Source organism: Cinclus cinclus, chromosome 7 (genome assembly GCF_963662255.1).
Source record: "Cinclus cinclus chromosome 7, bCinCin1.1, whole genome shotgun sequence".
NCBI classification, from domain to species: Eukaryota; Metazoa; Chordata; class Aves; order Passeriformes; family Cinclidae; genus Cinclus; species Cinclus cinclus.
In genome coordinates, this window is record NC_085052.1 from 11,145,267 (window position 1) to 11,172,746 (window position 27,480).

Consider the following 27,480-nt stretch of genomic DNA (forward strand, 5'->3'; position numbering starts at 1 on the left):
TTTCTGTAAGTAATGTTTTTCTGTTTACCCTCCTGGAGGGAAACCAGGAGTGGTTAATTCCCCAGTAAAGGAGAACCAGTGGTCCTAATGACTGGCTCATCAAGCAGTGGCTATTGACAAAACACTTTGAAGCTCTGTCCTGACTGAATGACTTCTGGGACGAAGAAAAGCTTCCTAGACTTAAAATACAGAATAATTTTAATTTTTCTCCAACTCTCCCTTCTGGTCTCACCAAAGACCAAGTCTGGAATCCTTATGGTAGCTGTGCATAACAGATTTGGGCCAGTGGGAGGCACAGATCCAGGATGGGAACCACACTCTTATAAAAAAGAGTTCTCAGTGCAGAAGATTCTCCTTTCTGATGTTGGAAATGTTCTGTGCCTCACCTTGAAGCAAGTGATCTCCAGACATTTCAGATAAGTACCATTAATCATTTGTAAGAAGGAGCTAGTTTTCAGTCAAGATAAACCTGCCAGGGTATAAATGAGGAAACCCACAGAAAAGCAGAGGTGTGCCAGCACACCATTTATGTGGCATCTTTTTCAAGAACTGTTCTTTCTTTTTAGATGATGCAACATCTCTATAAATAAAACAAGTATCAAAGAGCACAGGGAAAGTCTCTCATGTTCTGAAGATTTAACCCAGAGTCAGATACATAAAGTCTTTTATTTTCGACCCCTTACTACTATATCCAATTTATTTTTTTAGCAAATTCTTTTCGGTTAATCTCAAATTAAGAATATACCTGAATAAATCCCCTCTACTCTAACACCAGAAATCCATGCCTAGATTATGGCCTAGACCCATAATCACTTGACTCAGGACACAGATTAGGATACAGGTTTATCAGAGGACATGTTCACTGAAGGCATCACTCTATGTATTCAGACTTGAACTCATCACCAGACTGAGGGGCAGGAAGGACTCCTTAGACCAGGGCAGTCTGCAGCACAGCACTGAATAGGACTATTTGGACTGGATCCAAATGGGTCAATTTCTATTTGTGATAGAACCCAAAACTTTGGATCTTCTAAACAGAATGGCAAAATTTCTTCCACGGTATCTAAAAACAGTGAGGAGCTCCCTGTGGGACCTACTGGGACTAGAGATCAAGACCACCCGTAGGTATCACTCTTAAATATATTTGATTCTTGTTTATTCCAGAAACTAGTGGAAGGATGGAAATTTCCAAGGAGTAAACACTGCATTTTGCAGTGCTCAAAATTATGAAGAAGATTCCTACTATTTGATAATAGCAAGCCAAGGTATTACTAAATCACATTAACAAATTATTAAAGCCTATTGCATTTAATGGGCAGACAATCAATAAATATCTATTTAGCTGCTGTTAAATCTGAGTATGCAGCAGGACATTTATTTGTATTTAATTACTGAAATAAGACACAGTGCAACTACACAGTGCTGAGCTTCAAAGTAGCCCAAGTTATTTGAAGGCTAGGTTTCTCAATAAAATTTGAAGTAAAAAAAAAAAAAAAAGCTTGCCCCCAGTGCTGGATAAGGAATATAAAGAATAGCCCAGGGTAGAAATTATTCTAGAAGTTAGAAGTCCTGGTCAAAGCTGCTGAGAGAGCCCTTTCACCCAGGATTTATCAAGCCCCAAACAGAGTAAGCTCAGTTTTCTGCCAAAGGGTGTTTTTTGAAGCCTGTGACATGCAGATGTGGCAAGAACATATCAACCATTACACATGAGGAAGTCCAGTGGGCACACTCAAACCTCTAGCTGTGAATGATGGGCAGTTATACCAACAACACAGTCATTTCTGTCCTCTTTTCCAGACCTCTCCTGACCCCTGTCATTTATACAGTCACTGACAGAGACACCAGTTGCATTCAGATCACCTTAATGATGCACTGTGACTATTTATTTCCACAGCTGAGAAAATGAAGGCAGTCTGGTTCAAGTGTTTTTTTATTTCTGGGAGTTCCCTGTCTGGGTGCACAGACAGATCAAGAGACACAGGAGACACCAGCCACCTTACTAATGCTGAGGTTAGAAATTTGGTTAGCTGCCCCATTCTATTCACTTCTGCATTTTTTTATCACGACACATGTGAGCTGCTTTGTCATCAGAGGTTTGTCTTTAGAGGTCCCTCCATGCATTATCAATTCCTAAAGTTCCTGGAGTTCATTCTGGATCAGCAATGATTGCCTGCCCTTCACCCCTGAGATGTGATTGCAAAAGGCTGAGGGTACCATGCACGGCGATCTCCTTGGTGTCCTGGATGAGGGTGTTGCCCCCAGCGACTTGCACAGTGACAGTGTTCATCCCCTCCACAGTGAACATGTACGAGATGCTGCTCTCCAAGGTGATGAGGGGCTGTAGGAGACAAACACAAAGGACAATATCAAAAGCAGGATGAGATTAACTCAGGATCGCAACTTGCACCCTATTTATCCACCAGGCAACAACTGCCTTGCTCCTTTGTGAGGTGTGGTGCTGCAAGTTTTAATGTCCTGCTGAGGCACAAACACCATCCTGTGAGCAGTGTCCCACAGGCAGAGGTTTCTCTCATTTCAGCAAATGTTTCCTGAGATATTCTTCCATTGAACTGCAACCCATTATTGTATGGAATCCTCAGCAGACCACAGTCAGCAACTGCAGAATTAGTGCAGTAAAATGCAGTGTTGCACACACACAACCAGTTCAGCTGCTATATTTGCTGTACAAAACCCAACCTCCATTTGAAAATAAACCAAAGTTGCAGATGCTTCTTCAAACAATCCATATTGCTCAGATTCAGGGCCAGCCTTTGCTTTTATGAGCACAAATCCATTTATGTCTCACCGAACAACACTGCTCAGGTCAGAGTGAGGACATCCAGCATTGCCCTGTCCATGCTGGGAGTCTGTAAGCAAGCTGCAACCACAAGCTGGCAAACTCTGCTACCCAGGCTGAAAGCATGGCATAATTCCTGCTGATAGTGCTGACTGAATGTGCCTGTGGAAGGGATTCACACTGGAGCAGTCCATGGGTAGGGCCCACATTGAAGAAATTAATGGAAAACCATCTCCCATGGGAGGGACTCCATCCCATAAGCAGGGGAAGAGTGGGAGGTGTCTTCCCCCTGAGGAAGAAGCATTGGAAGAGACAACGTGTGATTAACTGATCACATCCCCCATTCCCTGTCTCCCTGCACTGGAGGGGAGGCAGAGAATTCAGGAGTGAAATTTAGCCTGCGAAGAAAGGAAATATGTGGGAAGGTGTTTTAAGATTTGGTTTTATTACTCATTATTCTACTCTGATTTGATTGATAATAACTTACACTAATATCACAAAGTCAAGGCTGCTTGTTTTGGGGTGCTTTTAGCAGTAATTACTGGTATATTTCTGTCATTATGGTGACCTGGTTTTATTATATTTTATATAACTCATATATTTTAGATATATCCTGCCCAGGTGAGGAGGACAATGATAGAGTGGCTTGAGTGGAAAGCTGGTGTCCACTAAAGCAGGGTCAACCCACCACAACTGAAAATCAGAGGTCCAGCACTCACAGTGCCACTGATCTGACAGGTGGTCTACAGAAATAACTCTTTATTTAGAAAAAATTACAAAGATGAAAATAGTGGTACTAATTGCAAAAGCACACAGAGATCTAAGAGAACAGACAAAGCCATTGTACCGTTGCTTTTGTCCCTTCACTACACTGCCAGTTTGTTTTCAAAAAAGATTTCTAAACTTTCACCTTCCAGCTCTCACACTTTATCTCATCAGGATGCCAGCGTGACTGCACTTCACAACAGTGGTCACTTCATAGCCAAATCAAAATTTCTACCTGCACAGGCCAGACTGGCAGACACATTTCTCTCTCTCTAGAACACTGCCTTCCTTAGACCCCCACATCCATTGAACTGAAAAAGCAGTAAAAAACAAAAAGTCTTATCACATGGCACACACAGTCCGAGGGTACCAGCTTGTGCCAGCCCTGGAGGCCTGGCTAACATTTACTGAGATATACACAGACCCTGGAGAAGCTGAATGGGCCTGTATCAATCTGCAGTCATATCAGCAATCCTCCTGAAGGTTACAGGTTGTGGTTCTGTGCAAAGGCAGATAAGAGGATGCAGTCTGGGCTTTAAAATTACAATTTTTTCTTTTTTGTATATGTGCATGCTGGACATTCCATTATCATGGATGATTTCACCTCCATCATGGAGTTTTAGTATTTAGCCAACTCCTTAATTTTAATTCAAGAACCAAGACCTGGAAACTAATTCTAAATTAAATCAAGTAGTTTAAGGTTCATTTGCTCAAACCTATTAGACACCTGGATACATTTACTAAACTGGACCTGTGTTAATCCAGGCAAACTGGCCTTTGGGCATACTGCAAAAATCAGTACAGTAGAAATTCAGTACAGGAGTTTCAGCAGGGTGGGAAGAGCAGTAGAAGAGTGTCAGCTAGGTCATTTGAGTCTAAGAAAATATTCTCCTGGGCAGCAGTACAGAGAGAGAGACTGGACAGTGACATGAGACACATCTGGTTCTGCCTGGGATGGCTACGGGCTGAACAGGAAAAGAAGCTGTAATCCCTCAGCATGGAAATAAAATGTATGATCTTATAATAGCAGCCACAATATCACACACCTCATCCTTTAATTCAGCGTCCCCATCCTCCACCTCTACTCAGAACACCATTGTTTACTCATGAGCAGGCACAGAGAAGGATCTGACATATACATTAAACATCCCTGGAGGAATTTTGATACAGACTGCTGTTCTGAAAGAATGTGGCTGATACTGTTATGTCTGTATCTTCAGCAAACACTGCTGCTTTGCACTGCCTTTTCTGGATTGCTTTCTATTTAAAAAAAATCTTTTTTAAGGCCCTATTCACAATCAACTTCTATAGTAAGGACAAAAACAATGGCAGGAAAACTCTATACTGGAGGGCTTAAGCAGATGATCAAGTTACAAGTACCTGAATTGTCTCAGACATATTTCAATGGTTCTCTGTGTGTGAGCACTGAGCCAAAATATCTGAACTGTAATGTGATTTTGCATGCCTGTATTTCAATGCAGTATGAAGTATGTGGAATTACCTGGTACTTGAAATGGACTGGATGTGCATATGTGGGTGGTTGCCATAGTTCAGCTAGGGCACAGCAACTTGCCAAATTACAGTAAATGTTTTTTCCCCCTGAGCTCTTCTACTGCCTCAACTATGCTTCCTAACTAGATGAAAAATCCCAGTAGAAGCAACACTTACTGCTTTTATTTTGCATCTCCCGACACTGTTGGTAGCTAGGGTAAGAGGTTAAAACTAAGCAGCTTTGTCAAAGAGAAAACAAAATACTTATGCGCCTATATTTTATCTCAAGTTCCATATTTCATGTAAAATACCTGTTTATTTCTGCTGGGATCTCACCTCAGAGCACACCTTCAATTGCAAATGTAGACAATGATGTGACTTAAACTGCTTTTGTAAATAACAGCAGAAACTACATTGAAAAATTAACGCTGTACATTTCACAACTGTAAGAATGGAGAATAGTGCCTCACTCCTAAAGCCTACAATAAAAACTGTAGCTAATAGGCAATCCCACTCTCTGCATTTAAAAGCACAATGTTAACTTGTATTTTCACTTTAACTATTGCTAAAACAGCTCTTTACAATACATACAGTTACAACACCCATAATTTGAAAATTCATTACAAAAAAGTCTCATCTCCCTCTCTAACATAGCCAGACTCTTCAGCCTGAAATTCTAGATACAACTGTTTATTTGAACACCAAGAGCTTTAAAGTACTGTGTTGGAATCCAGCATTATGTACTGCACACTGGCACATAGTGGAAACCCCCCTGGTTATTTGAACACCAGCAGTTTTTAAACACTGTGTTGAAAGCCAGCATTATTCCACACATAGTTCAGTTAAGTTGCAAGTGAACACTGGTAATAACAGTGGTCTTCAAATCTCAGTAGGGCTGATAACAACCAGATAGAGAAAGTAATGACTCCTAAGAACAACACAAGACAGAAGGAAATAAATTCACAAAGGTTGAAGTTCAGATAATGACAACCCTTTTCCAACAAGTTAAAAACTAAAACACAAAACAAAGGCAAGAAGTTTTTGTAAGGGCTGAGATAGTTCCCTGACTGTTGTGACAAGCTTAAGAAGAAAAAATGAACCAAAGGGTATCTGTACCTTGGTGCTGTTGCCAAACCACCAGAAGTAGGTAAGTGTGCCTGCCTGGCTGGGCCAAACTACTGCGGTGATGTTGACATCCTTATTCCTGATGGCAACAAAGGGGACACTCAGATGGACGTGCTCCACTGGACCTGTGGGAAGAGAGTTCATTACGAAAGGCTTTGAGTTAAATCCTCCCTGCACAGCTGTGAACAGCAAGGATCTTTCCTTTAAATAAATCAAAAGTCCTATGTCAGCAGAGAGAGTCTAGCTTAGAAATAAAAGAGAATTTCAGCAGTCAGTGAACAACAGAAAAAGATAATCATATTTAAAAATACTTTTTTTCCCTTATTATGCACATTTTTCATAGTGCTAATTTTCAGACAGGGTCAGAACTGTGTTTAGAAGAATTTTTTAAATGCGTTTTGAAGAAAACCAATGAACTGGCTTTGCATTATACAGGGAAGTTTCTACTGAAAGCCATTAGGATAGAACACAAAAAAGGGCTAGGACACAAGTGAAAAAGAAGGTTTTTCCTTGAAAATAGAGACACTAAGCTACTGGGAAAATAATTTTAGCTAAGATGGTTTAAATCTGGTTATGTAAGAGGCATTTATAACTTGATTAAATACCCCCAACAATTTTTTAAAAGGCCTCCAAAATAAAGACTCATGGTTTTGGGAATCTCGGGTATCTTTTTGACTTAGGCCTGACCTTGGGAAATCTTCTGGGAGTCGACTGCTCCTTAGTAAAACATCAGGAACTACTTGAAAGATGTGTGCACTGGCATAACAAAGCATGTAACTGTCAGAAGCACTGGATTCTGAAATACTTAAATATAGCGAAGTACCAGTGCAAAGTTGTATCCAATAAATGCAAATGCCCAGAACAAATCCAGGACATGAAGTTCTGAATTCAGAAGACAGATCCTCTCTAGGAAAAACAACATGTGAGAAAAATACTGAGGTTTTGTTTGGTAGTTTGTTTAAAGCTTCTACTATCTCCATTGTTTTTGTTTAATCTTTTGGTTTTTCTAGTACTGAATTCCAGCTGATAACTGCTGCCCATCAGACAGTCTTACTTTCTGGGTAGTACCTTTAAAACACAGCAAACTGACAGACTATCCCTGTGAGATGGAAAGGATAAAATAAGAAAAGTCAGAATCTTTTTTTTTTTTTTCTTTTTTTTTTGGTAAGACATTCATTCTGGGAAGCAGGAAATTTGGTGATTTTAACTGAGACAATCCTCTTGTGTTACCTGTTAGCACAAAATGGGGACATTAATCAGCTCTCCATCTACTTGGATTACAGAGATTGTGGAGAGCAAGAGCTGTTCTTTTATCATTGGAATGTAGAGCTTCAAGCACAAAAGGACCCTATTTCTTGCTTCTGGCACCTTAAAACTTGATTTTTTTTCCCCCTTTCCCCAAGAGATCTCTACCAGCAAGTCAATCCTGAACTCTGACCATAGGAAGTACTCTGGGTTTGCAAGAACAGCAGGTTCCCCTAAATATTGTGTGACAGTGCAAGTGAGAGGAAAAACACTAATATCTTTTCTTCCTTTAAACAGCAAAATAAGCAACTTGTCAGCACATTCCAGAAAGATGAAAAGTTAACTGGCTGCTAATAAAGCTGCAGGGTAGAAAATTAATTTTGCTTGAGGCCAAGGAGCCTTTTTCTCTCTATTTTTTATTAGCACAGGATCCCAGTACCAGAGTGATTGTATAGTAAGAATGATTCTCAGGCATATTTGTACATTTGAACTTCAAGGTCAAACCTCCTATATTGACCAGTACTTCCAAATATATTAAAAGTTTAGTACTGAGGTGTCATCTTATTTCAGTATTAGCATGAATGTAAGTGCTTGCCAAATACTTCTCTAGAGACCATGGTAATAAATTGGTCACCTAAGAATACTATAAAAGTCAAAGGAGAGATCTGAAAGGTTGATGAAAAAAAGGGTGGAGCAGCAAAACCAGGTCAAAGAACTGTCCTTTGTTGAATTCTGCTTTAAAATCCTCACCATGAAAAAGCAGTTCCTTTGAGAAAAATCAGATAATCCATACAAATCTGGTTGTTATTACCAGGTAACCATCACTTTTGTCAGCTAATGGCCCAAGGTGAAGCAAAAAACAGTTAATGCTCTAATAACAGGTTGTTAAGTGCAGCCATGATTGACTTTGAGGGAATTATGAGCATAATAAAAGCTTCAAGGAACATTTATTCCTTCACACAGGGAGCTGGAAATTAAAATGGAGAAAAAAGTTCTTGAGTTTTGGAAATTTCTAATGTGTTTTCTTTCAGCAGAAAAGCTCAAGCAAAAGGCAGTATGTAAGACATTCTCACAGGCAAAGAGGGAAGGCAGACATGGCTGTGGTCACCATTAGGGGCAAAATTGATGGGGTGCATCTGAACACAGAAAATCTAATGATCTGAGAGTACATCAAAGAACTTTTTGGTCTCATCTTGCATTCCACCCTCTCTGCTCTCTCCTTTGAGAACTTAACTGAGATATTTAAGTTTGCTCATGTTTGCTGGAGAGAAATTGCATTGATCCACCAAACAGGACAGAAACATCAGGGGTGCATGTCAAACACATGAAAAGTAAAAAAGCAGCACATTAGCCCTCAGTACATTCATATCTCAGGAAGTATGCTCAGCATAATGCTTCTATTTCATTAAATTAGCACTGTAAACTCTTAAATTCTGAATAAGTGACTCAAAATTTAGTAGTTTAATCCTCTTGGAATAAGACACATATGGAAAATACACATTTGGATTTTGTTTCATGTGCTGCTTGGTCTCTGACCCTTTCAGAAAGCCCAACAGACATTTTCAAACTTTTCTCTGTAACTGAGGACTGCAAATATACTCGTGTTAAAAATACCCTTGTCTTTCCCTTTATTCATTCAATAAAATCTATTTAACAAGTTAGAAGAGTGTCTAGAAGCCCAAGCCTTTGGAAGAGCACGTGTTACGTGAGTTTGCATCTACTCTTAGGCCCCACTGAAGCTGCAGGGACTTTCAGTGAGGTCAGATTTTCACCCAAGGAATCTGACAGGTGGAAGTACTCACAGACCACGTGCAGGAAAAGGACAGCAGTGTCTGAGCCCAGGCTGTTCTCTGCATATGCTGTCACCTGGAAGATTCCAGCACTCTTATACACGTGGCGGATGCCATCCTCCACAGGGCTGAAATTGGCATAGGACACTGCAATGCCATCTCCAAAATCAAGCTGGATGTTTGTCCTTTGGAGATCACCCTGCAATAGAAAGGTTGATCAAAGGGATTTATATTACCCTCCATCTCACTTAGTTCCATTTCATTAGGATGGACACAAAGTAGCAACTTTTCAAAAAAAGCCAAGCTTTGTTCAGTCACTTCCCAAAGTGTCAAGACACAGACAGGAAAAGACCAACATCCATCCTCAAGTAACTGAAACAGGTGACATGAATCATCTCTTGCAAATATCCACCCCTGATTATACAGAGTTTAGAAGACCAGTTTCATCTAGACATGCAGCTTTGGAATAGCTGAATTTATACAGGTTGAGTCCCATGGTGAGGACTGACAGAATTTTTTATTTTTTTTTCTGGTCTAATGTCAGTCAACACAGAGACAGGGCCTGGATACACAGGAGAATGAAGCAGATGATGAGAAAATCTCTTCTAGGATTACTGTCAATGACAGTTATTAAATGAAAGAGGGAAAAACAGAAAAGAAATTCCAGCACCACAGGTATTGTCTGGAGACAGGAGTTGCACTATTTTAGTTTAAATCATGCTTTAAACCACTGTAGTTGAACTGTACAAGTGTCTGTTATTTTGGTTTCTTGGAGCCTTATTTTATACTTGCCCCCAGCTGACTAATGTAACACAAAAACAAGGCTAATTTAAACAAAGCTAAAGCCCACTGCAGTGATTTCACTAAACTGAAATAAAACTACAACTCAGATTAAACCTCTATAGCTTTAGCTTTCTGCATATATATAAGATATATTGTGCCAAGTAATTTCCTTTCATGAAAGATCTGCACTGTATTCACTGGGGGTGAAGAAGATACCACTACATTTTAGAGATGTTCCTAGCCCCAAACTGAAGTCAATCCCTACATATATTGAGGATGTGATCTGAAAGTTGAATAGAAAAGAAAATAATCATAAAAAAAAAATCTCTGTTCATAAATTTACCTTTTTTAATGGAAAATTCATAAATATTTTACAGTCATCTTGTAAACCCCATTATAGCTGTTAATTGCACAGGGAGAACACCCAAGAAGCCAGACCACAATGAAGCAAGTCCCATGTGTGGAAAATCAGGACCCTAGCAGCTCCCGCAGAATTTACCCTCCTCATAGACTATACCTGCATGAAGAAGTCAGAGTGCAGGTAGGGTATCTTTCAGATGTCAATTTACTTTGAGAATATACTTGGGTTCTTCAGACACTCATATAATCAGGATTATTGCATGTAGTTTTTGAAATATGGATATTTGAATATATGTTAGATCTCTCTCCTTCCTTGCTCCATCAACCCCATTCTATGGGAGCCAGGGGAGTTTTGGCTATTGACTTGATCAGGGCACCTCATTTTCACCTCTGCCCTACCTGGACATTAAAAAATCAGTATAAACCAAAGAGCAGTCAGAAAGGACTAAAGTGGTAGCGACACTAAAACATACCTATAATATTGAGTAGTCAGTAACTTCCTGTAGACAGAGAGTTTTTAAAGTCACTCTAAAAAATTCTCTAGCAGGAGCAAAATTACACTCTTGAGATACTCAGTTATTTGATAGAAAGGCTCCCACAGCTTGTTAAACCTTTCACAACCACTTCTCAAGGGAATGCACTAAGACCCCAAGTCCATCTCATACGGAAGATACTGAACAAAGGATAAAAATTTGATCTGGGGTGGATTCATCACTGATGACCTCAGGCTAAAATCTCTTGCACCAATCACAGCATCTCATCTCCCTTGCCTGACAATTCTCTTTTCTATTTTGCTCTTGCTTCTCCAATATGATTCTATCTGAAATGAGATGGTTTCACATAGAGAAGCAGGAACAGATTTTTCATGACTAAACAGTAGCAGATGATCTTTTCACCCAGTTATGAGCTGGGTCTTTAATGCGAAGTCTGCCCATCACACTAATTATGTTTTCTTTCTCCTTTCCATACCTCTGTATCCAGTATGTAAATATTAAAATAAGCACACTAGTCCCACACAAAGATGTCAGCTATTCTGGAGTTTATAAATATAAATTAAAATAGAAGGGAAGTGGAGGTATTTCAAAAGGAAAAAGAAATCATTGCTATCCATTTATATTCAAGAGGCACATTTTGTTGCTTTAAGCCCCATAAATAACTGAAAGGGAACAAGGTATGGGCTGTCACAAGGATTTTCTCTGAGTATGGAATCAGTGAACAGACGTGGTCGAGAACACAACTCCACAACAGCTATTTGGCAGTCTATTATTTCTTTGTGACCAAAACCAAATTCAGAATTAAAAAAAAACAGTCCAAAAAGGTTCTTATCTCCTCATGTTCCTTTGCATGCATACAGTCCAAATTACAGTCCAGCCCCATATTCCTGAAAACACAGAAAAACCATCAGTCATTCTGCATTTCTTTGTCCATAGTCATTGCCACACCCATATTCTGATATTCACACTGTGAATAATCCTGCTAAAGCTAATTCTATAAATCCTGAGAAATTCAGGTTTTGATTAAGTATGATGAAGTCTTCATGTACCACTGACAGTCCTAAGGTCAGTGACCTCCATACATTGAGGGTGTGTATTAGAAGGCAGGGAAGAACTGCTGGCTCATCAGGGTGAGTCTGACCTGGCTGATGGAGACCACACAGATGTGTCCATAGGAGGGCTGGCCAGGCTGCTGTCTGGCTCAGTGAAGAGACTTAACAAAGAAGGTGGAGGAAGCCAGGAATGAATCTGTATGACAGCAAAGCAAATAATAATTAAGACCTCTAAAGAAATTATTTCCTCCAAGTCATAAGGAAATCTTTGGCCACAATTCTTCTCAAGTTCACACTAAAAGACTGGGATACCTTTGTCCAAAATCTCAGTGTTCCTTTTCTTTTCTTCTTCAAAGTCTATTATTTTAAGAAACAAACTCAACACACAACTTTCTGTGGAATAAGCTGTTCACCTACAGAGACATGTTCTGAAGATCCTCTTCCCTTAGGAAAGAAAAAAGGCTGTTTCAATGAAATGTTTTTCTAACTACCATTATTTTCCAACAATAGACATGAGAGTGAACACCCTCACATATTTATTCAGCTGCCTCCTCAATCTCTAAATCCTTGCCAAGCTTCCACTCTTCAGCTACCTTGACTGCTGCCTTATTCCCCATCTGTTTATCATTCTTCATACACAGCAGTTCCACTTGAGTTCCTTAATAAATTACTAGTTGATTCCTAATTTTTAGATTATAGCTGTTCTTTTCTGAACTCCCACTCATAGTGTCTACACAAATTGTCTTACCATGTCAAGTCTGCAGAATAGAAAAGAAGCAGCAAGTAGACAAGAAATCCCACTTGTATAAAAGCAGAGCACGCATGAACCTCTGAGGAAGTAGTAAAGAGGCCCTGTCAGATTAGTGTGGTCCCACTGAAATACTTAACTACTATATAAGAATTTAATTTAGTGTGAGAATGTGTCTGTCTGTGGGTGGTCTGCCTTGGCTGTCTCCAGCTACTGCTCCAAAATAACATACACAGGACAGAAAATATGATGAAAAAATGTTGTGCTTCTCCAGAACCACCCCAAGTCCCTGGCCAGAAGAGCCTCAACATTTTGATGCTTTTGGCATCAGCATGGTCTGGTGTCACTTATGCTACTGCTGGCTACAGAGGGAACTGTACCAGTAGATGAATACAATAGATAAGGGCTGGGGGCTAGAGGTGCTTTGAGGAGACTCAATTCCTACTGCAAAATAACAATGCCTCTCACTGTTCCCCATGAGTGTGAACATGTTCCACACTGTTCTTAACCTTTCCCAGAAAAGCTGAAGTTAGAACTTTGCACCCCAGATACAGAATTATTGATCACAGAAACACCACTTCTTCCTCATGAACTCAGTAAACTGCAGGTTACTACAGGCAGCAAGAAGTGAGTGGGGAAATAAATTTTTTGACCAGATCTATCTTTCTTCAGCATTAACATCATCACTGATAGACAAGATAACCAAACACCTTTGGTGTGACCCAATATGACCTGCTTCTATGTGTCACTGTAGCCTTCAACTCTCTTAAATTCTTTAAGTCTCATGAATCTCAGGACCATTCACCATTTCATGACCCCCCCCCCCCCCACCTTGATTGCTATTTTCCTCTCAGCAGCCTAAAAAGTGAAGGAAAAGAGTTGCCAGTCCTGCCACACAGAGAAATGTTTACTGAGGCCACTGACACACCTCTTCCATGAGGATGATGAAGGTGGCGTTGTGCCCCTGCTCCATGACCAGCTTCCCATTGGAGGTGAGGATGTGCAATCCCTGAGGTGCTTTTCCAGGGCATTTCTCCATCCTGGCCATGTACTTCTCTCGCAAGCCATCTGTGCAGTTGTTAGACACAATCCTTCTGTACCTGGGGAACAGTAACAAAAGCACATGGGGCTCAGACAGTGGGCAGAAATGATCCTTTGTTTTGTTTTTGTTTAGTCTCTCCACATTAATGCATGTGTTTTTTCAAAGGCTAACTGCCTGCACGATCCCCTCACTGAAAGGAAGATTCAAAGAAACCCAATGCTTTATTAAGTAGGAGAAAGCCAAACCAATCACAATTCAACTTACTCCAGAGATTCTTGGTAGCATCACTGAGAAGAAGCACATTGTGGAGGTGAATTACTCTGCCCTACTAAAGGGCAGAGAATTCCTCCAACCCAACACCTGAAGGATTGCATCCTGCATCCCGGCTTTTTAATTATACCATTAATTAGGTTTTGTCTGCCTCTGTTGGGCTAGAGGGCACTTGAAAAAATATGCTAAGGGCTTTGCCCAATTCAGGTTTAAAATTATTTGAGGTATGGGTTTTTCTCTCGGCTCTTCTTGGAAGAGGTTGGCTAAACAGCAAGACACTTGGCTATTGCTGGTGCTGTTGAGGGGGGTTAACTCTTTCTATTAATTTCATACCAACCCCAACTATTTTCTTGTTGCTCTCTGTCAAGAAGGCTACAAGCAGTCATACTGGTCAAGGCTCCTGTAATTACATCCCATATTCAAAGCAACTTTTCAGCTGAAAGGGGGTCTCTAAGGTCAAATGCCTCTGGACTCCCAGCAGCCTCACTTCATCCAGCCACCTGCATCAACCAGCCAGGAACAGAGCTGGTTCCTGCCATAACCATCGACCAGGCAGGACACATGACCCAGAATCACCCCTACAAAATTTGTAGGGCCTGCCCTGTCCTAGAAAGAACATTGCAATTTTGCACCAGCCAGTGAAATTCAAGTCTCACAGCATTTCCTGCATGATAGTAGAGCATTTGCAAAGTGATGTTGCCATAATAAACCAACACTTGCCATCTGTTCTGGGTTAGACCAGGAGAAATCAGTACATGAAGCTTGTCTGAAATGCAAGGTATTGTATGCACAAAGTGAAAATGGCATAGGAAGAAAACATAAAAGAGGTTAAAAAATGTTCATCTGAGCCTTCCTAGAAGCTGATATAAATAGGAGCTGTAAGATAGTAAAAGGTTCAATAAAACACAATGTGAAATACCTTAAACCTGTCCGTTTAAATGTTCAGCTGTCTCTCAGACAGACCTTTTTGATTTGTGTTTTAATTTTGCAATGAAGGGGAGCTCCAAGTCTAGGCTCCAGGGATCCCACATCACTTGCTAGCAATGCAATATCTACGTGTCACTTATGTTAATGTGCTTCTCCCTCTCTCTCTGAGGAACAAGGCAATTTTCCATACAGATGCTGTTGCAAACACCACCTCATGGATAAGACAGAAAAAGAGCATAATGGGATACAGAGGGGAAAAAAGAGCTATCCAGGTTCTCTTGTCTACTGCAGTCACCAAAACCAGATAGATTGCAAGATGCACTTACCCAGTGCTGTTCCAGTAGTTCTGACCAATGTTGCAATCCTTGGACAGGGAGGATGGGCTGAACCAGAAGGCTGGGATGCACTGGTTGTTGCTGTGCCTCTCATATCCATAGTCACTGTGGAGACAAGTCATGAGTCCATCACTGTACCCTCCACTAGAGTTAGCTCAGAGTTTTAGGTGATGTTCCCCAAAGGTGTATATTGGTGGTTCTCTGCTGGGATGGCACAACATCATGGATTGGGCTCTTCCAGAGACAAAGTGATGGACTAGTTTGAGAGGCAGGAACACAATTCACTGAAGGCATTTGATCCCAACAACAGCAGAGCTATCAACCTTACAGAGCACTGGAGGACTTATGCTTCATTCACCATCAAAACATGACTGAGATTCAGAAAGGATATTGTATTGTTAGTTTCTTTTCCTACTAATCTCCAACTTATATGTCACTTTTTGGGTTCCTTTGGTTTGTTTGCTTTTTGCACTCTTTGCTTTTAGAATGAAGCAGGCTAATGCTAAGATCTAATGTCACTTTTCACAACAGTGGCTAGGAATATAAAACACTAGGAACACTTCCTGAACAACTAGCCACAATATGTATATTTACATATGTTAATGGGCACCCTGACTGAGCTGTGACTTGCCTGAAAGAAAAAAAAACAGCTGATGTTTTTCCAGCATTAAACAAAAATACAGCCAGCTTCATCGTCTAAGGATTACATGGTACTGTGTCACACAGGGAAGGCAATCCAGGGTATTGATTCTTCCTTGGACCACCTAAGAGTGGCAGTGTACACAGCCACATCCAAAACTACTTTTTACAGCTGCCTTTGTGTGCCAATACAATGATGAAGCAATAAGATTAATCCAAAGCTTTCTGTAAGTTTTAATAGGGTCTGGATTGGGTTTCTATGTGCAGTCTTTATTGACAGGCTGGATTCAAAGGACAAATAAAAAGAGATTCTGGATTTTTGCCTGCAGCAAGTTAACAAATGCCAACATGCTAAACCTCTATGAAAACACAGACACTACAGAAGCCACTGTCTTGAGAGTATTCTGTGTCCTTTAGGACACTCTGAGTTTTATCCTTTCCCTGTTCAGAGCCTGAACTGCCAACAGAAAGTCTCTAGGAAGAGCTTTGGTGTGACAAAAACTGTGCTATGTCTCCAATGACCCAGGCTGCTACTGTTCTTTTTTTGTAGGGCAAAAATTCTGTAAGCTACTTGAAATGGTTTGGAGATTCCCTAATGCTCCTTCTCTCAACATTCAATTTAATCATTCTCAGTGGGTCCGACCTGCACAGTCAAAAATGCCTGGCAGGGACTTTGTAATTAAAAATATTCAGGAGGAGATGTACTTTGCCCCAAAGAAGAAAAGAGCTCCATAAATATTTAATAAAATTAAAGACAACATTGCTGTGTGCCCTCAAGGTTCTGTGCTTGTTCATTAACTTCTGGTAAACGTATATTAAAACCTCACATGCTGCCCACCTTCTCTCTCATACGCCCCAGGGTTTGCATAAGTTAAGGAAATAATCAAGTCCAGCTGCTGTGCTGTCTTTCTCAGAAAAGCTATCTTGACAGAGTAAATAAAGAAGCAGGAGGAGGGAAAAGAAAGCTCAGCAAGCACTTTAATATCACTTATGAGATCCTTCTGCCATTCTCTCCATTAGAGAAAGGCCAGGATTTGCTTCTGGAAATGACTGCAAGGGTTGGCAGGAGTCACCCCGATCCTGACTCACACGGATTTGTTGAACTGGGGCATTATTATGATTTATGCCCCTGAATTTTAGATCAGCCTCATATCTAACTGCAGGGAACAGCACTGCAAACATGAGGCAGACAGGGGCAAGGGCACTGTGACCAAATGGGAGGGAGCACACCCCTCACAGCGTGTGCTGGAGGGCTCCTGCAGTTATTTGTCCTATCCCCACAGCTCTCAAGGGCAGGTGTCAGCACAGCAAGTGGCAAGGGGTGCTCCAAGCCCTGAACCAGCTCCAAACCTTCTCACTGAGGAAGCAGAGGGCCCATCTGCCAGGACCTGCTGGTCACACAGTCCTGGCTGCTGGCCCTCCTCCTCCCCCTGACACCCCACAGGACCTGCTCAGCTCAACCCAAGCCACAGACCAGTCAGTGCTTTCAAGAACAACTGGCAACTGTGAGCCCAGACACAAGAGGCTGAGTGGATGTTTTTCCTTGAAAAGGAGCCATTTTTTTCTTGAAAGAGCATCAAGTGAAAATAGAAGCTGTCCTTTCACATGTCCTGTCCACCCTTTGGTGAGCAGAGAAAAGGCACTTATCAGCATCTCTCCTTCTCATATTGACATCCCAAGGAAGGCAGATGAATCTAGAATATATTCTGGAACAACCTGTGTCTTGCCACTAACTAAGTAACTGTCTCATCCTTTAGAAGTCACAAATCAGAGCAGATGAATCCACCCTTCCTCTCTGAAAAAATCACTTTTAAAATAATCAAGCTCGGTGCCCCGTTTCCAGCACTGCTGGTATCTTCCTCAAATGGACTGTCTCACACATTCTTCCAGTCAGCCCTGCTGAGCAGCATCAAAAGTCACCATAAAGTTTCTTCTGATTCTCCATCACCAGCTATAACAATTTTGCAACTGGAAGCCAGTTAACAATTCTGTTGGCAGTGCAGGGTCTGAAACAAAAGCCAGCTTGTTGTCCTCTAATTGCATTTCCTCTGCAGGACTGACAAGTTTAACAGTAATATCCTCTCATATTAGTGGGAAAGTTAAGCAAAAATGATATTGAATGCATGCAAGGAACCCATCAAGTGATTGAAAAGATGCATTCTGAAGCAGACCCTTTTCAAGGCAGCATTTAAGGCCAATTCAGCTATCACAGTTTTCCATATGCTGCTTGGAAGACACAAACTTCACCATGAAATATAAAGTGGGTGAAGTAAAGACAGTGTAAGGAAAAAAAATCCAAACAAATTCATAAGGACCTCTAGAGATTGGTGCTGGAATTGACTCCAGAAACCTATTCCAGTGCCAAGGACAGACACTGCAAGGCAAGATAGCTTGTCCTGAAAGCTCCCATTTTGAGAACGAAGGGGAAAGATCTCATGAGTCAAGATATGGAGTCTCAGATGTAATCTTGACATTAGGAACAAATTAAACAGCCATCCAGATCTGATGAAAATCTCTGTTCTATATCCCTGACTCGCTCTTAAAGACAAACTACCACAACATTCAAGAAAATACTTTGGTTGATATTTTTTTCTTAATTTTGCTGCATTTCACTATGTCCATGATCTAAAAGAGTTTCTGAGTCTCAACTGTGGGCCTAAATCCAAATAAATGTACAAATTTCATGCCTCATATCTCTTCAGAAAGTATTTGAAGGTAGGTGAAGTGCTCAGGAATACACCAGTACTGACTGACACTGATCCTGAATAACCTACTATAAAGATTAAGATGTTTTCTCAGCTGATCATCTTTCAGGGTATTTTGAATTCCATTTAAATGACATTCTGATCATTTAAGCTCAAACGTCACAGACACTGACAGTCTTAAATCTTCGAATTACTGCCTATTACAGGTGTCACGTAGGAATTCCTTGTGCAGAGATCCTGACATGCATTCTCCCATCTCCTATCTCTGATTGTCAAGAAATAGCAAGCAGTGTCTCATTTTCCCCCTCTTTATTTTTAAGCTGCTGTCAAAGTGACCTTAAAACAATTTGAAAATTATGGTCCCATTAAGTTAGAAACATCAATATTTATGCAAAACAAGTTGTTATATCTGACAAGGGTGGGCTGTACAGTCATGTCACAGAAGCCCTGTCAGAAATTTTTCAATAAAACGTTGTTAAGAAGCAATAAACTGTTCCCAACAATTCAGAGGAATAATGATAAAAATGTGCATGTTTTCCTGGCTTGTCCCCTAGGAAGTCAATGACCTTGGGAGTGAGGACAGAGAAATACCTTCCTTCTTCTGAAAGGAATATATTTTGGATCAGAGAAGTCCTGGTTGTCACTATTCTGGAATAACAGACATAAAATGTCCACCAGTACTTGCAACTATTTTGCTTTTGAATTCCAGTCTTGGATTTCTCATGGAGATGAACAAGTATTTCCGGCAGATGAAGGGGAAGCCTCCTTCACTCAGCAGGTTTGGGGGCCACACTTCTGCTGTATTCTATGATCACAGCCAGAAAGCCGCATGAAGCCCAGTTCCTCTGCAAGGTTTTCTGTCTGGGTAGTATTTTAGGACAAAACTACAGCCCTGCCCAAGTCCTCAGAGTCACATACTCACCACTCAAAGTCTCCTTGGCCACAGACACACGGCTCAGACACCACAGTTTGGGAATAGTCCCGACCTAGGGAACACTGGGCTCCAGGCTTGCGTTTTTTATAGATCTTCCTCTCTCCCATGACACAAGGCTCCCCCTTCATTGGCCCAGGAACAAGAGGAGAAACAGAGTTGTAGTGGCAGCTGGGTCGTAAATGGAACACTTTTTCAAAAGACACAAAAGGCAATGAAAACAAGCATTTATCACTGGGAGGGTGGGGAGTTGGAGTCCTGCTCTCTTTTGTGGCTTTGCAAAACCAAAAGTCTCTGTGGGGGGACTCGTGAGCACAGTGGGCTCAGCATTGAGTTGGGATGCCAATAACAATATGCCCAAAATGCCTGGATGCCCAAGCCATCACACCCACTTATGTCACATTTCAGAAGGCGTCCACCAATACCTAGTCCTGTGAATTATCCTGAAAACACACTGCGGGTGCACACCAGGGTTTCTTCTATATGTCAGATAAAATCTACTAGCAAAAGCAAGTGCCCAGGCCTGGGGACAAAATCCAGGTGTGGAACAGAGAGCTCAGCTCCCTTGCTCTTTCTGTGATGGAGTTGGCTTTGTTACAGACAATTCTGGTGGTGTGTTTCACTGGGTTTTTTGAATGCAAAGTTTTCCAAAAACACTATTGGGAGTAGTTAATCTAAAACAAACATTTGCTATCTAGATGAGTTGCTATAAACAGAATTTTCTATTTTGCAGAAATAATTTCTCTGCATAGAAGTAAGAAAGAAGACAATACCTAATTGAAATACTTCTCTTCCCTATTAACAGTGGTTCTCAAGGCTGCTGCATGTCTTCCCTTTTCTTTCATTTAAATTATTTTCATTTATTCAATTACATTACTTCAGTTCGGTTATCCTTGCCAAATTAATGTTCATTTCTCATTCATGGATTTCATTCAGGAATGTCACAGTGCCAATGGTTCTGGCTCTAGTTCTGCTACCCTGCAGGGTGTGGGACATCATAGTGGTAGCCAGTAACCCAGAAGTAATCTGCAGAGGTCACTGACCTCTCAGTTATAGCTGCTTCAGGACCTAAATATTTCCAGCATGAAAATAAGCCAGTGTATGAAAAGCAAAGCATATATCCTTGAGTAGAATGAAATAATGTGGTTTTCTCTGGTGCCTTTTATTCAACAACTTTTCAGATTCAAGGGTTTTACAGATATTCAAGAGTTTTACAGATACCTGCAGGATGAATAAATGTTTTTATTTTCATTTTTGAGTAGGGGAAATAAGAGGCAAACTGAAACAAAATTATTTTCATGAGTCAGTGACAGAGCTACAAAGAATTCAGTGTCATCTACAATTCAATCATAAGGTATAGTTTTACACTGCCCTAAGCACTGAGGCCAAAAAGATCCAGCTGGTGAAATGCATTACTTTCTTAAAAATAGAAGGTAATCTCCTGAACTTGCCCATAAATGCCTGGCCCCATGTTTATTCATGCATATTCTTCAAGGGAAACAAAAAAAATCCATATGCTTTGCTGTAAAGAATAACTGCATTCCCACCTGGCAACTCAAGGCAGGGGAAAAGGAAGCCCCACGAATGCCCTCCTAGAGAGTGGGGATACCTGATTGTGGAGATGCCAGGTTTGGTAGTCATCCTTGGTACACCTGCGGCTGAAGAGAGACTTGTAATCCACCTTGACCAGCTGCCACTCAGAACGGAGACTGAAGTGCCCAAAAACTCTGAGCATGGGACAAAAGAAAAGGAAGAGCCAGAGTGAGCCAGACTCATACTTCCATTCAGCAAATAACATCTGTTGAATCTCAGCTGCAGAAACCAATACTGCTTCGAGCTTAATGCCAGAAAATGGTATTCAGTCATGAATAATAGTTTTCTGTTCTTACATCCCAGGAGTGTTTAGCCTTTTCCTGATACCTTGTACACAGCCTGTGTCAGAAGGTCTTCCCCTCACCCTAGCATCCAGCAAAATGGAACCTAAGCCTAATCACCCTTATTGTGATGTTTAGAGGACAGAGAATTTTATTGTTTCATTATTCCAAGTCTTTCACTAATCTACATTTTTACCCAAGCCACTTATGAGATTAAAATTTTTGTTGTTCTAATTATTCCGGACTAACAAAGAAAGAGGGAGAAAGACAAGATTTACAAACTTTCCTGTGAAATTAAAAGAGAAGCAGAAGATAAAACTTCCCCACACCGACTGTAATTCAGATCCTGCTGTGTCCCCAGTGTGCTGCAATTATTTAGCCTGGTTTATCTTGGTTTACACTGTAATCATACAGAGTTGTGGGCTTTCCTCTCCCCTCACTCCTTCTGTAGTCTGCACTGAAATTGCTCTGCATTGTGCTGCTCCCCATGAAACAACAACCACCCAGGAACCAATCGTGCTCTCCCCTGGAGACCTGTCTCAGCTCATGGGGATCAGGGAGGGAAGTGTGGGTGGGTGATATCTGAGAGTCTGAAGTGGTGGGCTTGCTGTGCACACCTGTATCCATCCCAGTTCTGCCTCACAGAGAAGCTCCACAAAACTGACAAGCAGGAAGGATACAATACAAGAACCTGTGCCAAAGTCTGTCATGAACAAGTGGCTCAGGTTAGACGTGAGCAAGTGGGGAAGGACTTCTCTGGTAGAATGGATTTATTAGGTGGATAGTTGCTGGCTGTCCAGAACCATTCTTAGAGTAGCCCTAATTGCATGGAATTAGTGATAGGAAACACCATGGCATTCAGGCCATGCTGCAGGAGAAGCTGCAATTCCTGTTCCTCAGCACAGAAGGTACACCCTGGACCAAGACAAATCCACAGAAACCAAAGCACTATGAGGTGCCAGAGCACCCATTTGGAGGAGGTAGGAGAAGGGGGGAATGGGAAGGAGCATGGTGGGGAGGATGCAGAAAGCCTCCAAAACTGTACTCAGTAGGAATTGTAACTGCAGCTCCCCTCCCCACCTTCCCTTGGCACTGGGTACATCCCATCAGCTGCCACATTACAACTGTGTCATACAACCTTGTTTGTGCTGCATGACGGAAACATCAGTCCCTGCAAAGCAGCAGTGCAGCAGGCAGAAATCATTAATCCAGCAGATTTATAACAGTGGAGGATTTAGTGCTTATTACACAGAAAACACAGCAAAAGGAACAGATAACATGACCAAACGGAACATGGCTCTAAACAGAGAAATACAACATTTTGCAAATAAATGCATCTTAAAGGAAAATCTTACTCTTCAGATTGTCTTTTAGTTAACTGTCCATCAGGAGAGCAAAAGGTTTCTTTGTGGTTTAAAAAATCACCAGAATTACTTGATTTTTAAATATATTTTTAAAAGCTTTTAAAAAATTCCTTCTGACATTGAAATTCTTCCATGAAAATTAATGAAAAAAACCCAAGGTTTTCTAAGAGGAAGGCAACGTATTAGCATTCCAAAAGCACAGAACATCAGATACTCTTTAATTAAATGATTTCAAAGAAGATCTTTGTGTATAATTGCTATAATTTAGATGGAAACAATACTACACTAAATGTAATTAGAGGAGTTTGAACAGAGAGAGATGTTTTCCTCTGCACTGCAGAGATGGTTCTAGGTCACCTGATTCCTAAAGCAGTAACTTCTCTACTCCACCCTTCCCTTCCTAAAAAGCTGCTTAGGGTTAACCATTGATTGTGGAAGAGACATTGGAGGTAAGAGCAGCAGAGAAGCCAACAAGCACCTGCACCCTGTGAGCACTGCTCACCCATGCCAAATGCCACCCTAAGCGTGGCTCCATTGGCCCATGTCATGAACATCATGTGAGAGTTCAAGATGACTTTGTTGTGCATTTGAAACTTCTACCAGCTTCTGTAAGCAAATACAAGCAGTGGAGGAGAGTGCTGTGGGATCTCTGGGGATCCAAGGTGCTATCAAACAGCTTTTCTTGGAAGGTGATTAAATTCTTCATTGTTTGTGAAATGTAAAATGAGCTAAACAAACAATAACAGGGCACAAACCCCAGCTGAACAAAACCAGGTGTTGCAGCTGAGCTCCACTTCCTCAGTTTTATGAATGACACCTGGGGATGTTTTTCCACAGTGGCCAAGGTGCATGCACATGACCTCTTCCACCATATCTGTTTTGAGGTGGCCAGGTCCAATAGAGGGTTGGGCAGACAGCAAAGAGCTACAACATTTAATAACTTACAGTGTCCACCTGTCAGTAGGTTCTTGGCACTAGATGCTCCAGTTCCTACATATTGGTTTCTACATGAAGTGCAAGGAAATAAAACAAGTTGCAAGGAAAGAGATGCAAAACAAGATTGGTGGGGCCTTATTTTTCCCTACTTAACTGTTCCCTACTAACCTCACATTGCTTTGAAGACACCATCTCATTCAAATTATCTGATTTCCATGTGCCCTCGTTTCCCTTTTACCTTGGTCACCAAATAAGGGAGGCGGATTTTTTAATAAACATAGCTAAACTATCAAGATTATACAGGGAGAAAGGAAATGAGGTACTATAAATTTTAGACTCAATAACTTTGTCTATCATGTCTAACTGAAAGCTCTTAATTTCTTGCTGTAAGCATGGAAAACAAGAGAGCTGGGTTTTCAAGATCCAGCTTTGAGAGGCAAACAGAGAAGGTATTTTTCCATTTTTTATATAAGCAGTCTGATCTGGAAGTCCTTGAGAAGCAATAAATACAAGAGCCCGGACGGTATTTAGACAGAGTTGGTTTTCTGAGTAAGCTCAATTTAACAAAGGTTCTCCAACCTAAGACATAGAATGGTAATTTACTGGCTTTAGACTGCAGTTACAACTCCACATAAAATCTTAGCTAATAGGAAGCATCTCTTCAACTGGTTCTATGGCTAGCTTACAGTGAAATCATTGCTAAGAAAACAGAAAATGCTTCCCAATCCTTTCTTTGGAGAAACAAGGCAAGGTTTTTATTGCCAAGGCTGGATGTCATTAATTTGCAGAAAAGCTAGTAGAAACACAGAAATCAATTCTGAAATGCTTACAGTTTCATGATGGAGTCCTTTTAGAAATGATCATTGGTAATGCCGCTATAATTACATCTTTCATTAATTTTAAAAATACACAGTAACTTACAAATGCAGCGTACACTTCCTGGATAACCTTGTACGGGAATTCTTTAAAAGGCTTTTTACATTTATACAGTGCTCTCTTCTCAAATTGCATTGCATTTGCCTTATCATTCCTTGTATTGTTGATAATTGTGCTTTTTATGTAATTTAATACTGCTCATTCCTGCCAGGTCCACAGAATGAACTGAGGCTCACAAGATAACAACTCACCTGCCTCTGCTCCATAGATTCAACCCCTATCCCTGCTCAAGAGAGAAAGACCTCCTCAAGTAACAGCTCCCACAGGAAAGGCATCAGCTGTATCCATGTGGATCTATCCCTGCTGGCAGTTTCAGACAAGCTGCCCAGACATCCAAATGTAAATTCTCATGCCTAAATCAAGTCCAATCATTTCTGAAGTAAACTATTAGGACATCATATAGAGCAACCAAGCACTGAAGCTGCCTGTTCTTGGCTGGTCTGGTCTGGATAAAGAAGGAAGATTTTGCCTTGACCAGTGCTCCCAGCTCCTTTGTTTCTAACTCCTGCTGAACTTGGATGTGCCCAGCACTGAGACAGAGAACTGGAGATGCCAAGGAAGGAAGAAACTGATAAGGTAATCTTCATTGCACCTAACATCAAAAGTACCCTCCTTTCTGAAGCAGTTTTCCTTCACTGGACATCAACAGGTGGGAGACATGAAAAAGTTGTATGCTTTTTTTGCTTCTCTCAATGTAGCTTAGGGACCTCTGAAGCCAGATTTTAACAAGATTAGGCTCCCCAGAATAGACTGTAAGCATTTTTAATATCTAAAAATAAAATAAAGGCAAAATAATATAATACACTTAGTAGAAAACATCATTTGAGATGCACTACACAAGCATATGGAGGGATCAACAGAAAAGTAAATCCAGAACTATGGAAAGAGAGCCAAACATATACTTTAATTGATAATACTGAGAGAAAAGCTAATTGCAGTGTCATCATAAATAGACTGTTTAATTTAGAAAAGTCTGAAACCAACCTTGATTTTTATTTCCTTTTATTGTGAAAGAAAAATGCTTGCAGAGGAATTGTCTTAGCAAGCAAAAAATCCCCAACAGTAAAATCACCCAAATTAGTGAATGCTTCAGCTGACCTGAATCTGTGTTTTTGTCTTGATAATCTAGAAAGGAAGGAAGTCAAGTAAGATCACCACATGATTTCAGTTAAAATCCCTCTTTATTTACCTGTGCAACTAACATGAAGTGCCAGAAGTAAATATCTAATGGGCAAATCCAAGAAGTACTATGAAGCACAATCTGGAAGAATCACCTCCTGGCAGGAAAACAAGCATGTGTTGGTTTCTGGTTTCTTGTGGTTTTTTTTGTTTTTTTTTTAATTTTTCTAGTCCCTGGAGAGGAAGCTCTTCTCTCACTGAAACCAGAGGGAGTCCCAGATCTGAAGCCCAGAGCAGGTAATTCACCACAACTGAAGGTGCTCATTCTCTTTCTGACATCCAGCAGAGAAGCACATGTTGCTACTTCTGCAATCTTAACAGATATCCTCTCATTCATAATTGCCTTGATTTGTTTGAGATTTTTTTTCCCCACAAGCCAGGCTACCCTGGTCCCACATTTTCTGGGAAATGGTGAGCCCATGCTGGCTCAGTAAACATTTACAGTACATTTTGGTACACAGATGTACCTTTTTACCTTGTTGATATTTATAGCTTTTGAGTCAATGAAAGAAAATTATGACAATTTCACACACAAAAAAAAAAAAAAAAAAAGAAGGCCTGGTATGAAATCTAGATCTGAATCTGTTTCTGTGTAAGGAAGGTGCAGTAAAATGAGACAAACTCCTGTGTGCAAGATGAGATGTCTGGGCCAAAACCACATGAGCAGCGATGGAACAGTTGCAAGTTGTACCTGGTGGGACCAGATTTTATAAACAGATGAGCTATTTCTCCATGAATTAAACATAAATCATTACTTCAGAGAAAATCAAATGGGCTGTGTAATCTCCCAATTTTTTTATTAGTATTTAGATGGAATCAGCATTAAAGGAGGTTACTAGTCACAAAGAAATTGGATGGAAAGGGTCTAAGACAAGGAAGCAAAACTTAATTGAAAGAGACAGAAATCAGCAATTAGGGAGAGCAGGAGAGGGAGAGTTAAAATGCCTCAATGCCTGGCAAGACAATGCAGGGAGTAAGAGACTGGAAACAAAGGAAACATAAAAAATGAAAGATGACACTGGAAAGGCAGGCAACTGCCAACAAAAAAAACACTGTCTAATTTTTTTTCCCTAAACAATAAATATGGTTCCTAAGAGCTGCTTTGGAGCTTTTAATTCAGTTGCTTTTGGCTGACCTGTCAACTAGGAACAGTAGCCTGAGGGCAATGGGTGATGACTCAGGGCTGCTGTACTGCTGTCTGTGGACCAAAATAAATTAAGGAAAAAAACTGTTTGGTTGGGGTTTTTTGTTTTGTTCTGTTTTTTTCTACAAAGAAGAGATGCATTTTCTTCCACATAAAATATACCATCCATTTGGATCTAAATTTTTAGTCAGTGCAAATTAGTTTAATTTAGACCATCTAAATAGTCCTTCTCAGGTATAAGGCCTTCCACTGATACTATTCAGATGGAGAAAAAACAACAGCAGTGAAACTATCAAGAATGTACCAACACCAGACAGCAGCCTGGATGAGAACACATTTGTTCAAGAAGTCTTGGTCTGTATTCTGTTTCCCAAGGAGAAGGGTCACACAAGAATTTCAAAGAATTTCTCCTGAAGATTAAATCTGAGGGACGTGGCTTATTTCCACTGAAATTGAATGTCATGACATCGAGGTTGCCCACAAGAAAGAAATTCAAAATGTTGGCCACCAGCAATCCATATGGAACTGGTCATGAAAAGCTGCACCAA

At 40.7% G+C, this 27,480-nt stretch overlaps 1 protein-coding gene across 1 annotated transcript in view; it reads right to left on the minus strand.

Moving 5' to 3' along the window:
- The window catches only part of SORCS3 (sortilin related VPS10 domain containing receptor 3), a 263,700-nt gene that overhangs the window by 11,403 nt on the left and 224,817 nt on the right, over positions 1-27,480 (minus strand). Inside the window, exons 15-21 of the mRNA XM_062496294.1 lie at positions 21,109-21,226; positions 19,491-19,624; positions 15,216-15,329; positions 13,579-13,750; positions 9,226-9,412; positions 6,170-6,303; positions 2,215-2,338 (exon numbers count right to left, since the gene is read on the minus strand). Coding sequence (XP_062352278.1) covers positions 2,215-2,338; positions 6,170-6,303; positions 9,226-9,412; positions 13,579-13,750; positions 15,216-15,329; positions 19,491-19,624; positions 21,109-21,226 — 983 coding nt within the window. The remainder of the gene's footprint in view (positions 1-2,214; positions 2,339-6,169; positions 6,304-9,225; positions 9,413-13,578; positions 13,751-15,215; positions 15,330-19,490; positions 19,625-21,108; positions 21,227-27,480) is intronic.